General features: G+C 43.0%; 1 protein-coding gene and 1 long non-coding RNA gene across 2 annotated transcripts in view; one reads left to right on the forward strand and one right to left on the reverse strand.

Annotated features, from left to right (window-relative positions):
- Window positions 1-729: 729 nt before the first annotated feature.
- LOC118965512 lies at window positions 730-2,189 on the reverse strand. The gene is made up of 2 exons (XR_005052865.1): window positions 2,053-2,189; window positions 730-1,332 (listed from the first exon to the last, which is right to left on the reverse strand). It is a non-coding gene; the product is annotated as an uncharacterized LOC118965512 (long non-coding RNA).
- A 10-nt stretch (window positions 2,190-2,199) lies between these two features.
- Window positions 2,200-13,972, forward strand: part of LOC110529233 (MAM domain-containing glycosylphosphatidylinositol anchor protein 2) — a 364,546-nt gene continuing 352,773 nt past the window's right edge. The window contains exon 1 of the mRNA XM_036985374.1: window positions 2,200-2,319. Within this exon, the coding sequence (XP_036841269.1) occupies window positions 2,247-2,319 (73 nt within the window). The 5' untranslated portion in view covers window positions 2,200-2,246. The remainder of the gene's footprint in view (window positions 2,320-13,972) is intronic.

Below are 13,972 nucleotides of genomic sequence, written 5' to 3' on the forward strand. Positions count from 1 at the left end.
TGAGGCAGATACTGAGCTGCACTTCCCAACCTCCTACCAAATGTATGGCCATATTAGAGACACATATTTCCATCAGATTACACAGACCCACAAAGAATATGAAAACAAATCCAATTTTGATAAACTCCTATATTTATTGGGTCTTGTGAAGTCTCTCTCACTTGATGAGAACATTCCCACGACAACATAGACATGGAATCACTTGTCACTTTAATAACGGAACACTGGACACTTTAATAATGTCTACATAATGTTATACTCATTTCATATGTATATACTGTATTCTACTGTATTCTAGTCAATGCCACTCTGACATTGCTCCTCCTAGCATTTATATATTTCTTAATTCCATTATTTTACTTTGAGATTTGTGTGTATTGTGAATTTTTAGATACTACTGCACTGTTGGAGCTAGGAACACAAGCATTTTGCTACACCTGCAATAACATCTGCTATATATGTGTGCGTGACCAGTAACATTCTATTTGATTTGTAACCTGTTGTCTCAAGGAAAGGGCAACCAGTGAAGAACAAACACGAAGTAAATACAACCCATATTTCTGTTTATTTATTTTCCCTTTTGTACTTAAACTATTTGCACATCTTTATAATACTGTACATAGCCATAATATGACATTTGAAATGCCTCTATTCCTGAGTGTAATGTTTACTGTTCATTCTGATTGTTTGTTTCACTTTTGTTTATGATTTCACTTGCTTTGGTGTGTGTGTGTGTGTGTGTGTGTGTGTGTGTGTGTGTGTGTGTGTGTGTGTGTGTGTGTGTGTGTGTGTGTGTGTGTGTGCCCATGTGCATTCAGGTGGTTGGGGATGTGGTCCTCTCCTCCTGCCTTTCCTCCCTGCAGAAAAGTAGAGTGCTGTAACATGAATAGTTAGTTATCTCATATATGAGACCCCCTGTACACCCATTCAAAGTTACATCAGTAGCCCTGTTGTAGCCTACTGCCAATCAACTGACAATAACAATCAACGAAAGCGCCTTGTCTACAGAGAAGTGAATAGACAAGTCGGAATATGACCGGGCATCTCGAGGTGTTTGCTGTTGATTGCAGTGATATGTTATCTCTACAGAATTCCAATAAATCCCTCTCTTTCTCTCTCTCAATCCAGCAGCTGCACTCACCCACACGCCTCGCCTGACGCTGCGCGTAGCCTTCCATACAGATGAAGGCTGGAAGTCACGCACTCCTTGACGTAGTGAGAGACCGGTTGCAGTGCCGCTCCGTCTCCGAATCATCGCAGCACGTATTGCGCAGCGTGACTGATGCTCAACTCCCCCATATCCGCCAATCCAGCCGGTAAAATACCGTTTTCCTATAAAGTGGGAAGAGAAACGACGAGAAGCTTCTCATTTTATTCTACACCGGAATCATACCGGCAATCTGGTGCACGCACTGCTCTCTTTCCCCCTCCCTCTCCCTAAACTGGACTCACCCCCCTCTACATCAACATCCCCACCGGAGATGACTCGCGCACGGCGTGGAGATGCAGTGCTGATGTAGCGCTGTGCTGATAATCGCCGTTCTAGAACTCACCCGCTTGTAGCAGCAGCCAACCGTTTTTTCCCGAGTAGCAAATTGCAGAGAATATAGTTGTGATGTAAATGGTAGCGCTTTTCAAATTGCAGTTAATTGATTCTATCTAAACAGACCCAGATTAAGACATGACAACCGCTGGAACCGCTGAGGAGCCATGTCCCTGGTTATCTTCTCAACCATTCCGCAGCCAGGAGCATCAGTGTGACCCCTCAGTGAGGAGCCCAGAAGATCAGCACTAACGTGACGGACAGGACCGAATATAGTCTACATCATTCTTGGGTCCCACCTACCTGAAACAGCCTAGTTCGTCCACTATCATCACTGACTGACTATAGGCTAGGGCGTACTATTCTGATCTACTCTGTCTCTCTTCCCTGGCTCTCTGTTTTCTACAGAACCGCCAAGACATCCATTGACTACGAGCAGAACACCGCTTTTTCAAGTGAATTCGTCAGCCCTAGATTTATTTTGACAGTGTACTGAAGTGAAAACGCACCTTTTTGCCTTCTGTGTTCATAAATTCAAGGCGCAACGCATTCAGAACATAAATTAATCAGCACCCGGATTGGAGCGGCAGCGGTGTTCGGTGATCTATCTATGCACGCGAGTTCCGCCTCGCCAACCTCCTTCCTCGCCCCGGAAAGGACTTCTCGCCTTTGAGTGCTGGAAATGTTGAGATTAACGTAAAGGATGGACCTAATAATTTCTGTTTTGGGGCTCCTGACGCTGTCTCTGGAGGGCATCCGTTGCCAAGGAGTGTACGGTAAGTGTGCTTTATCCTCCCACGGGTTGCAACAAACGTGATCATGACCTTGTAAAATAATTGCAACCGTACTATCTACCTGGCAACATAGCCTATTTACACATACCCTCCGATGCTTTCTCCTTAGAATCATATAGTGCTGATGTTGCACGGGGAGTTGAATTACATTTTATAGACTGGTGAGTGACCCGCGCCAGGTTATTGAACAGAGAATATATCACAAACGGTATAATTCCGATCAAATCCTTCACAAATTATTCGTCTAAATATTGATTATCATTCACAGTCGATTAAGTCCCTCCGTTGTTAGTGTCGATGTGGGTGCATATTAAGGGCCGTCTATGTATCTTAACCTATTAAGTATAATGTTTTACGTTTGTAGATTCAGACAATGTGACCGTCACATTATTTCGTTATGCGTCTCCTAACAGTCATCAGTGAGCGAGTGCTGTTATGTATAAACTTTTGGTATTCACCAACATGAATGGTATTCAAAAAATGTATGAGCAGTGTCTATCTATCTATCTCTCCTTCTCTCTCTCTCTCACACACACACACACACACACACACACACACACACACACACACACACACACACACACACACACACACACACACACACACACACACACACACACACACACACACACACACACACATCAGTTCAACTTCTAGTTTTTATCTACATTTGTTTGAGTTGTCAACTAACATGAAATCAACTAAACATTTCACTGTCATTCGATTTAGGTGAAAAGTTGGGTCAAAAAGAGACAAAATCCCCTTACATAGATTAATTTTTGGAAATCCAAAATCAGTCTTCCATGTTGATTCACATAGCGTTTTTTGGTTTAAATGACGTGGAAACAAGTTGATTCAACCAGCTTTTGCCCAGTTGGACAGGAGTGTGCAAACAGTGGCACAGACTGATGCTCCCTTGGCTGAATAAGCATGTGTGTTGAAAGCAGTGGTGCTCTCACTGCTCTGCGGTAATCATATGAATCATAGGAGCCAGTGGAGCCACCTCACCTCCGATCTGGATACACGGGGACAGACAGCACTGACCTACAGCTGTTGCTACTAGTGGCAATGACCTGAGAGAAGATTGTAGACCAGAGAGAAAGCTCCGGTCAGATCCAGAGTTTAAGACTGCCGATGCTGGTGGTGATGCTTTAGTACCAAGCAGGCATGCTATGTACTAGTGGGATTATCCAGAGCCAGTGAGGGTCGGTCAAACTAAGGGGTTCAATAGAGACTGCTGATGGGGATGTAACACATGACATTTCCAAGCAGCCCCTCCAAGGCCTCACGGCATAATGTGTAGAATATAACCTTGCGGGGGTGTCCCGTGAAACTGTGATATGCCATCATATGGTCAATGCTACGAGTGCATTGTATATTACTACTGCTGTTGACCAATGAGGAAGCTGCAGACTATAGGGGTTCAAGTAGAAACGGGTGATGGTATAATAATATTATGGCGATGCAGTGCCAAGCTGGCATATTACTGATATTTTGGTACCATTCCATAGATTTTGTTTCATCCATTGCCTATGGTGCTAGAAGGGGGATTGAGAGGTTAGCTAACTGGAACGGAGGCAGGACACACCTGTTGATAGAGGGTTATGACGTTGAAATAAACATGCAAGAAGGACCACTTCAATGGGCTTTGTTCACAGTCACAGCAACACAACATTATTCAGTTGTTCACATATATATATATTTAGTGAGATGCATTATGCTTGTACATACGATTCTCTTGCGCTCCGCTATGAAATGCATGGCAGTATCCCACACGCTGCCAGGGTTGGTCATATTGGCTTCTTTTCTTGTCACATTTGCACATGTGTTTTAACCAGACATTACATAGGGCTGCACGACATGGGCAAAAAAATCTACACTGAACAAAAAAATGAACTTTAACATGCAACGATTTCAAAGATTTGACTGAGTTACAGTTCATATAAGGAAATCAGTCAATTGAAATAAATGCATTAGACCCAAATCTATTGATTTCACAAGACTGTAAATAGAGATACCTTAAATAAAAAGAAAAGTAGGGTCGTGGATCAGAAAAGCAGTCAGTGTCTGGTGTGACCTCCATTTGCCTTTTGCAGCGCGGCACATCTCCTTCGCACAGAGTTTATCAGGCTGTTGATTGTGGCCCATGGAATTCTGTCCCACTCCTCTTCAATAGCTGTGCATTTGCCCACTGAAATCGGTTACGACTCCAAACTGCAGTCAGGTTAAGACCCTGGTGAGGATGACGAGCACATATATGAGCTTCTCTGAGACGGTTCCTGACAGTTTGTGCAGAAATTCTTTGGTTGTGCAAACCCACAGTTTCAGCAGCTGTCCGAGTGGCTGGTCTCAACTGATCCCTAAAGAAGCCGATTGTGGAGGTCCTGGGCTGGCATGGATATACGTGGTCTGCAGTTGTGAGGCCGGTTGGATGTACTGCCAAATTCTCTAAAATGACATTGGAGGCGGCTCATGGTAGAGAAATTAACAATCCATTCTCTGGCAACAGCTCTGGTGGACATTCCTGTAGTCAGCATGCCAATTACACATTCCCTCAAAAAAAAAATGACATCTGTGGTATTGTGTTGTGTGACAAAACTGCACATTCTAGAGTGGCCTTTTATTGTCCCCAGCACAAGGTACACCTGTGTAATCATCATGCTGTTTAATCAGCGTCTTGATATGCAACACATGTCAGGTGGATGGATTATCTTGGCAAAGGAGAAATGCTCACTAACAGGGAAGTAAAAAATGTGTGCACAACATTTTAGAGGAATAAGCTTCTGTGCAAATGGACAATTTCTGCGGGTTGAAAATGGCAGATTTGGACACTGATAAGCGCCTCAGTTGGAATGCAGTGGATGTGCAGTAGCATGCTATACATGACGTCAAAGCTTCACAGCTCTGTATGGGTTTTGACTGGCAGACGTTCTAAACTTGAGCACCGTGCATGACAAGGAGTTGCTTTCAAATGATGCTTACTTTTATAAAATACCATTTTTGGATCGCTTAAACAACAACAGTAATTATGTGAAGGCAGGGACGTAGGGCTGTATTCCAAACCAAAACTACTACAAGTGTGCTTGCTCTAGTTCCTCAACAGCAAATCTAGGAGAGCTAAAAAAAATTAAAAAAACATAGTTGAAGACTTCTTACAGTCAAAAAAGTGCATTGAAATGACTTGGGAACTGTGTACACTGTGTACACCAGTTAGACCTTTCTTTCAAACCCTTGTCATTTTGTTTTGTTTTATGTTGCACCTACACCAAGTTTTCCACAAATATTCTTATCATGTTACTGAACGTATCCAGAGTCTTTTCAGATTTTGTTATCAACAAACGTCACACAAAAAAGTACAGTTAATGTAAAATGCACATATAGTCAACAGTGTAATGTTTCGATTCAGTCTTGTCAGGTGAACTGTTATGTCCTCAGTTTTAGTCTAATCATTTTCCCATAATCTTCAAACTGTTCCCTTTAAATTACTACCATAGTTATGCATATGCTTTCCATATTTCTTTTGTAAGAAACATTAATATTTAGCCTATCCATATAGGCCAATTCCCACGAGTGTAAGGAGTTTAAAGTGGATCTAACAGCGAGGTGGAGGAACTGCGAAGCTTGAGTGAGGGGGCGTAGTTTGTGTGTGTGTGTGTGTGCGTGTGTGTGTGCGTGTGTGTGTGCGTGTGTGTGTGTGTGTGTGTGTGTGAAGCAGCCGAAAGAGGAGAAAAAAAACAGAGTAAACTATGAAAACGTCACATGCGGCTGACTGTCATTTCAAAATATTGCATGCGATAGGAATCTCTTGTGAAATGGATATTACACATGTCAATATTGCGCTATCGATGTGAATTCGATTGATTGTGAAGCCATAATACAGTAGAACGGCCTATTCACTATTCAAGGTATAACACTGTCAATATGCCATAAGGCCAATTACCTAATCCCAGAGATACACAAGTGTTCTCTTTCTTACCATCAGAATTAATACAATGCATACCATATCAAAGCTATTGCCTCATAGCATATGTACATCAACAGGCACTCATTAAATAAATCATGTCCCGTAATGCTCCTCACGGTGCATAGGGAGACTTCCTGCTTAAAACTACAGGCCTGCTAATTGGCGTCAGCACTGAACAGCAGCCCTCGGTTGAAGAAAGAGAGAGAAGAACAGATGAAATTGTTTGTTGTCTTGTCTCTTTCAGAGAAAGGAAAGAGGAGCAGAAAGGGGGTGCTGACCAACCAGATCTCACCCCCGTCCCTCTGTCTTATCCGTCTTCCCAGGCCTTTCTACACATCTGTCTGCTAGGGCTTGTGGTTCAGTGGCTTTCTATGTGTAGGGGCAGAGTTGATGGGCTCATTTATATTGACATCCCCCATTCGGTAATGAGAAATCACATGCCTTCAAGAGAAAGTGAGAGAAAGTGTGACAGAGAGAGTGAGAGAGAGAGAAAATATTATTGGTGGCTTTTTAGGAAGATCCAAAAGGACTAAGACCACTAAAGGCTCTTAACCCCCTACCCCCCCTCCCTCTTAAGCTTATAATAAGACAACATGTACATGTGCATGCCCTGCGTGACCGCATCAGAGCAGTAGCTTGTGGCAAAGACTTCATGTGATGTGAGACCATGCATGATTATGTCGGAAGGAGCCTCTGCTGAAATATGCTGTACATGTTCAAATCAGTATACAATATACAGTACATACAGAATGGGGATGGCTCCAGAGAAATGGGTTGAATTGGGAGGGTTTTTTCCAGGGTTCAAAGTCAACATTTATATTCAATGGATGCTAAATGACAATATGCAACATTTAATTGTTTAGGAATAGGAAGTATATGGGAAGCATGCATGGCATCATAATACATCATAATGATGCTAAACGGACACAAGTGAGGAATGCCAAAAATTAGTAGGATGATTATCTAAGATGATACAAGACATCTTGGCTTGTTACCAATTTCTATGTTTGTATTAATATATAATATTCTCTGTTCCATCACATATATTCACATGCTGTACCAGTTTAACAAAATGCATGGTGCAACACATGAACATGACGCTTTAGGTAATACTGTACACATCATTCTATTCACTGTAGTATTCTGTTGCCGTTTTAGATGTCAGTCCGACTCTGTTTCGGGGTCGATATGATCTTGTAGCAGTCGGATATGATTAAATGACTCTGCCAGAATCATTATTGAGGGCTGATTAAAGCTGGTCAGAGCTTCAAGGCTGCAGGCCACAGAGGTCTAAAAAGACACTATACTACAAGTACTACTGCTGTAACATCTGCCCCCCCCCCCCCCACCCCCCACCCCCCCTCGTCAGTTTCATTCTTATTAGACCAGCGTCAAATTTGAGGGGAATCGTGGATTTTGTGATAGAGGCACCACATTTCACACACAAGTCCTTGTAAGTGTATTTAGCTATTGTGCCATCACCAGGGCTCTAAAGTGCGGTCAAGTTGATTCCGTTATTTTGGGAGCAATGTGCACCTAGGAATAAAATCTCCCAGATGATAATTGTTGTAATGAGTCGCCTTCACTGAGCCGTTCTTTCAGAATGCCCTATAGAAGAAAAAAAAGTGAGTGCAGCCATTGCACCATTACTTCAGAGAAAACGTCTTGCTTCTAGCCCAGCCACGTCAAAATATCTGACCCATATAACCAGAGCAGCATTTTTATCTTCCTACAGCGGATCGCAGGTACAGAATTCTACATTCAAAACCATGTTGTGGGCCTGTTCTAAAACTACTCGTGCTGTTAACCATTTATTTACACTTGGTTTATGTGTATGCAGTACACTACTGGTTGAGAGAATCCCAAGAGTGTGCAAAGCTGTCATCAAGGCAAAGGGAAGCTATTTGAAGAATCTCAAAACTAAAATGTATTTTGATTTGTTTAACACTTTTTTGGTAGTACATGATTCCATATGTGTTATTTCATAGTTTTGATGTCTTCACTATTATTCTGCAATGTAGAAAATAATAAAAATATATAAAAACCCTTGAATGAGTAGGTGTTATAAAACCTTTGACCGTTAGAGTAGATTTAAGCAATAAGGCCCGAAGAGGTTTGGTATATGGCCAATATACCACCACTGGTGTGTATTCATGGATGCCAAGGTAAGCCATGCTTCCCAAATAAAATTAATTTAAAAAAAACTAGTTAAATAAAGGTTAAATATAAATAAAAAATAGCCAATCAGCTTGGAGCTAAACTGAGTGAGCTCAACTGTGAATGATCCTAGTGCCCCCCAAAAAGGGTCAAAGGAAGCCAGTTTTGATTTGGCTTCACACCAATCACATTTAAAAGCCAACTGTCATTAACAGAAAAAAACTTGAGTTGTTGCACCTGGTTGTGGTGTTGTCCCCAGGTGGCTAGCTAGCAGTGGTGTAAACTACTTAAGTAAAAATACTTTCCCAAAATTACTCGTTAGATTTTGAATGCTTAGCAGGACAGGAAAATGGTCCAATTCACACACTTATCAAGAGATCATCCCTACTGCCTCTGATCTGGTGGACTCACTAAACACAAATGCATCGTTTGTAAATGTGACCAGATTCAGGAAAGTAGGTATATGTCGCAAGTCACAACTTAACAGGAGAGCCATTTGAACGTAAAAAAACATTTTTTATCAAAATGTGTTTTTTGGCAGAAATGCCTTCTTGAACATGTGAACTTTCATGTGCCTTAATAACAAACGTGTATGCCATCAAAAATACAAATACAATTGTTAAATTACGAGCCTTGTTGGTTAAGCCACAGAAAAAGTTATCAACCTTCGCACTAGCCATGATTGCCTGAGAAAATGACTGGGCTGGACATGTCGAGAAAGGAGTTTGGATTGGTCTGCCATAGAAGCTGGTCAGTCTGTGTTGGTAATCCTGTCGAACACGGCTTTTATTTTTTTGTTATTTTGTAGTGGAGCTACATAAGTGTGGCTCCACTTTCTGGAGGATCAAGTTTTGAAATCAGTGGAATTAGAGTATGATAGCTAAAGAGATGGAGGAAACACCTGTCTCTGGATTTCATCTTTAAACTAAGGGCAACCGTGGCATGGCATTCCTGTCAGGGAGACGCGTCCATGCACGATGATGTATACAGGTAAGATAGTATTGCGTTAGCTAGCTAACAATACATTTTCAGATATTACACGTTCTCATTTTGACAGAAAGTGGTTTCCTTTCAAGCTAATGTTAGCTGGCTGGCTCCCTAGCTGATGTTAATCGTTTCCCAGAGCTGTGTACTGTTCTAGTTAGAGCCTAATGTTAGCTAGATAACATTGGACATGGTTGGTTAGCTCCCAGCACTGTGGCATTGTTGGCACTGTTTATCGTTTAACTAGTTATCGTTGACTGGCTGGCTCATTCGCTAACGTTACATGACGTGTGTACAACACCCATTGAATATGGCCGGTAAACAGCTGCAAAAAAAGTGTAATGAAATTGTTGCCAGCAGAGCTGGTTAGGCTGTTTTTATGTTATCCAGAGGTAAACAAATCATCGGCCAGATAGTCAAGTGTGCTCTACCAGAGCGAAACGAGATGGGTGGGGCTAAAGCTTAGGGTGAGGGTGTGAACGATGCTGAATGGGTTTAGACAAAGAAGAGCTCTTAACTAGATAGCAAAACATTGAAAGGTGATTTTCTCAAAGTGAGTTTGCAAGTTGATCAACTTTCAAAGCAGAATTACTTTCCCATTGTTCCTCAAATGCATTGTATGATATACCATTTTGTTTTCTGAGTCTCTACTTTTATATAATGTAAAAAACACCATGTCACATTTTGCTACATAAGACCGAATCCAGGTGGTGAGTCACAAAGTAAGTCTGGGTGTTAGAGTGTGCCCCTGGCTATCCGTAAACATTTTACGATAAGAAAATTGTGCTGCCTGGTTTACTTAATATAAGCAATTTGAAATGTACTTTTACTTTTGATACTTAAGTATATTTTTTGCAATTACATTTACTTTTGATACTTAACGATATTTAAAACCAAATACTTTTAGACTTTTACTCAAGTAACATTTTTCTGTGTGACTTTTACTTTTACTTGAGTCACCTTAACAGAAAATGACTACTTTTACTCAAGTATGACAATTGAGTAGTTTTCCACCACTGCTAGCTAGTGTCATGAAGTTGGCCTGAGTGGGGGAAGTTTATGACCCCCATAAATACCTTTCTCCCTTTCCTCTTTCTTGACTCTACAGAAGGACTCTTGAAAAGCCTTTGTTAAACATATAGAGTCTGGGAACATCAAAAGGTGGGGGGAACGGAACCATATTTCGGTAATCCAACCATTTGAAAATATGCATTGGTACTTAATGAATATGATGCAAGAGCAGTTGGCGTCTGAGACATTCTTATTAATGATAGGATGACATAAACTGTATCTTGGAAAGTCTACACATTATAGTTATCAGATTCACATGGAATTGTTGTGCAATTTAAATGTTTAAATATGACACTATTTGTGAAAATATTTAATGTAATTTTATATTCCAAATGAGAGAATTGGGTTTTCATAAGGTTAAAGCTCTGCTCACTCAGTGCTCCCTCTGCTCACTCAGTTTTGCCACCGGAGTCCGCACCTTTGGGGGGTGGGTACTGTCACGCACTGACCATAGAGAGCCCTTGTTTCTCTATGGTGTAGTAGGTCAGGGCGTGACTACGGGGTATTCTAGTTTATAATTTATATGTTGTGTTCTAGTTTATATTTTCTATGTTAGTGTTTTGTATGATTCCCAATTAGAGGCAGCTGGTAATCGTTGTCTCTAATTGGGGATCATATTTAAGTAGCTATTTCTCCCACCTGTGTTTTTTGGGATATTGTTTTGTTTTTGTGCATGTGCACCAGGTAGTCACGTTTAGTTGTTCATTTATTGATATATTTTGTTTTGTTTAAGTTTCTCTTTGAATTAAATATGTGGAACTTAACATCTGCTGCGCCTTGGTCCCGTTCTTACCACAGCCGTGACAGAATATCCCACCAAAAGAGGACCAAGCAGCGTATCCACGAGATAAATACGTTTTGGACATGGGAAGAAGTGATGGGTGGATGCGAGACCCTTCCTTGGCTGCAGACGGAAGGTAATAATGGAGGACAGCAACTACACCAGGGTTCGCGTCCACAGAAAGCCCAAGGACAACCCCAAGATTTATTTTTGGGGGGGAGCACAAGGGGTCGCTGGCTGAGCCGCGGGAAGAGCCAGAGGAGCAGGCGATAGAGCAGGCGATAGAGAAGTGGTCAGTCGACCCAGAGAGTGCCAGAGCCCGCATGGGAGTGTGAGGAAGGATACCGGAGAATGGAGTTGGCTAGGAGTCTGTGGCAGCGCAGCGTGCTAAAGAGCGGGTCATCAGTCCAGCATCATATGTGACGGCTCCACGCACCAGATCTCCAGTGCACCTCCTTAGCCCGGTACGTCCTGTGCGCCATGAGGAGCGTGTCATCAGTCCGCTGCCAAAGAAGCCCTAAGATTCTTTTGGGGGGATAGGCACATGGAGCTGGCGATCAAACAGCGGAGAGTGCCAGAGCCTGTGTGGTAGTCGGAGGAGGAATTTGATGAAAGATTCCGGAGAGAGGTGGTAGTGATGAGAATGCTGCAGCACACTCGTCCTGAAGTGCGTGTCCCCAGTCCGGTACGTCCTGTGCCAGCTCCCCGCACTCTCCCTGAAGAGCCAGAGACCGTCAGCGAGGCGATGGAGAAGTTGGGAGAGAGAGAGAGGAGAGAGATGTTGTGCAAGTGTGTTCTGCTCAACATTCGACCAGAGGATCCGGTTAGCAGTCTGGTAAAACCTGTTTCGACTCCATACATCTGGATTCCAGTGCGCCTCCCCAGTCTGGTACGTCCTGTGCCTTCTCCCAGCACTCGCCAGGAAGTGCGTGTCACCAGTCTGGTGCCACCTGTACCGGCTCCAAGCACTAGGCCTCCAGTGCGCATTCACAGTCCAGAGCTTCCGGCGACGGTTCCCAGTCCAGAGCTTCCGGCGACAGTTCCCAGTCCAGAGCTTCCTGCAACGTTCCACAGTCTGGAACCTCCTGCGACGGTCCACAGTCCGGAACCTCCTGCGACGGTCCACGGTCCACCATGGACAGAAACATGACAAAGAGCTTACATTGATTGGACAAAACACTTTTAGTTGTCACTGTATTAGACTAATCATAGGTGATTTGATAATGTTGAAAACGAAATAGTGCTGATAAACTACGGTTTGCAGGGCTCAAACCACCCAGTTTATAATGTTGGCTGGCTGACAGACAGTTGTATCATGTGCAAGGCACAGCTGAGCATAAATTGAAGTCATTTGCTAATAATTGGCTCTTTTTATTTTACTGAACTGATGGTCAGTCTGAGTGGAGGGAGGGGGAGATTAGCAGAGGGTCCACCTTTTACCAGCTCAGCTCCTTTCCTCCAGTGAGACTGACCAGAGAGAGGGGACACTCTCTTCCACCTAATGGTGAAACGCGAGTTGCGTCGCATTATTTTCGCCTCATGCACAAATTTGTGTTGTTACGACCAGAGAAAGTTAAATATTCCTCGATATTAAAATACGATTTGCTAATAATAATAATAAAAATACACTTGGCTACTCATTCATTGTAGCTGCAACTCGAGTGAAAGTAGGGAGAAGCACGTTTTATGATTTGTAAAAGTGTTGAACAGCCTCCCGAGTGACGCAGCGGTTTAAGGAACTACATTGTAGTGTTTGAGGCGTCACTACAGACCCGGGTTTCATCCAGGGCTGTGTTGCATCCGGCCAGAACTGGGAGACCCATGAGGTGGCGCACAATTGGCCAAGCGTCGTCCGGGTTAGGGAAGGGTTTTTTTCAGGCCGGGATGTCCATCTCCCATCTCTCTCTAGCGACTCCTGTGGCGGGTCGGGCGCAGTGCATGCTGACACTCACCAGGTGTACGGTGTTTCCGTCGTGGAAGCTGTAGGAACAGTGATTTGAGCTGATTGGCCAGCACAGTAAGTGTAATTGATTTAGCCACAGCTCTCCTGGTCCACCGGGTAGGCGGAGTTTGTCCCTTCAGACAAATGAAATGGTTCAAAATGGGAACACTTTGCCTATCCGGTGTGAGGGCTTCTGAATCAAGTGCATCTACTGCCAACAGCACAAGACGTTGGCTTTTCTACAGAAATGTTTGGTGATCGACTAGGAATGTCTGGCGAGATCGACTGGTCAGTGACTACTTGTCTAAATGATAACATGAAATAAGGGAGAGGAACAAGTCTTGTTTTCTTCTTGTTTTGAGGACCATGTCTCCGTATGATATGATGAAACTGTAGCTGTGAGTTAAAGTGTAAGTAGTATCTTCATCTGGAGACGACACCTTCAGTTTGCATCACAGTCTCTGACAGACAATTGCATTGGGAGCTCTGAGATGCTCTTGATAATGTCTCTCCATTGCTCCACAGAGGCAATAGAAGCAAAGTCCCCACCTCTTCTTTCCCTCTTGCGTTGCCATTGAAGTCCCTGTGATTCCTGGGGTTTCTTTTCATGAGGCTTGGTTCAGACGCTTTGGCTTCTAAGCTATGCAAATGCATTCCGCCAGTGAAACTAAAGCCGTCTTTGTTGGTTCTCAGAAGCCTCCTCCACAAAGTCCTTCATCAATGCTCTTGGATCTGG

The sequence above is a fragment of the Oncorhynchus mykiss genome, chromosome 8, assembly GCF_013265735.2.
Source record: "Oncorhynchus mykiss isolate Arlee chromosome 8, USDA_OmykA_1.1, whole genome shotgun sequence".
NCBI lineage: Eukaryota > Metazoa > Chordata > Actinopteri > Salmoniformes > Salmonidae > Oncorhynchus > Oncorhynchus mykiss.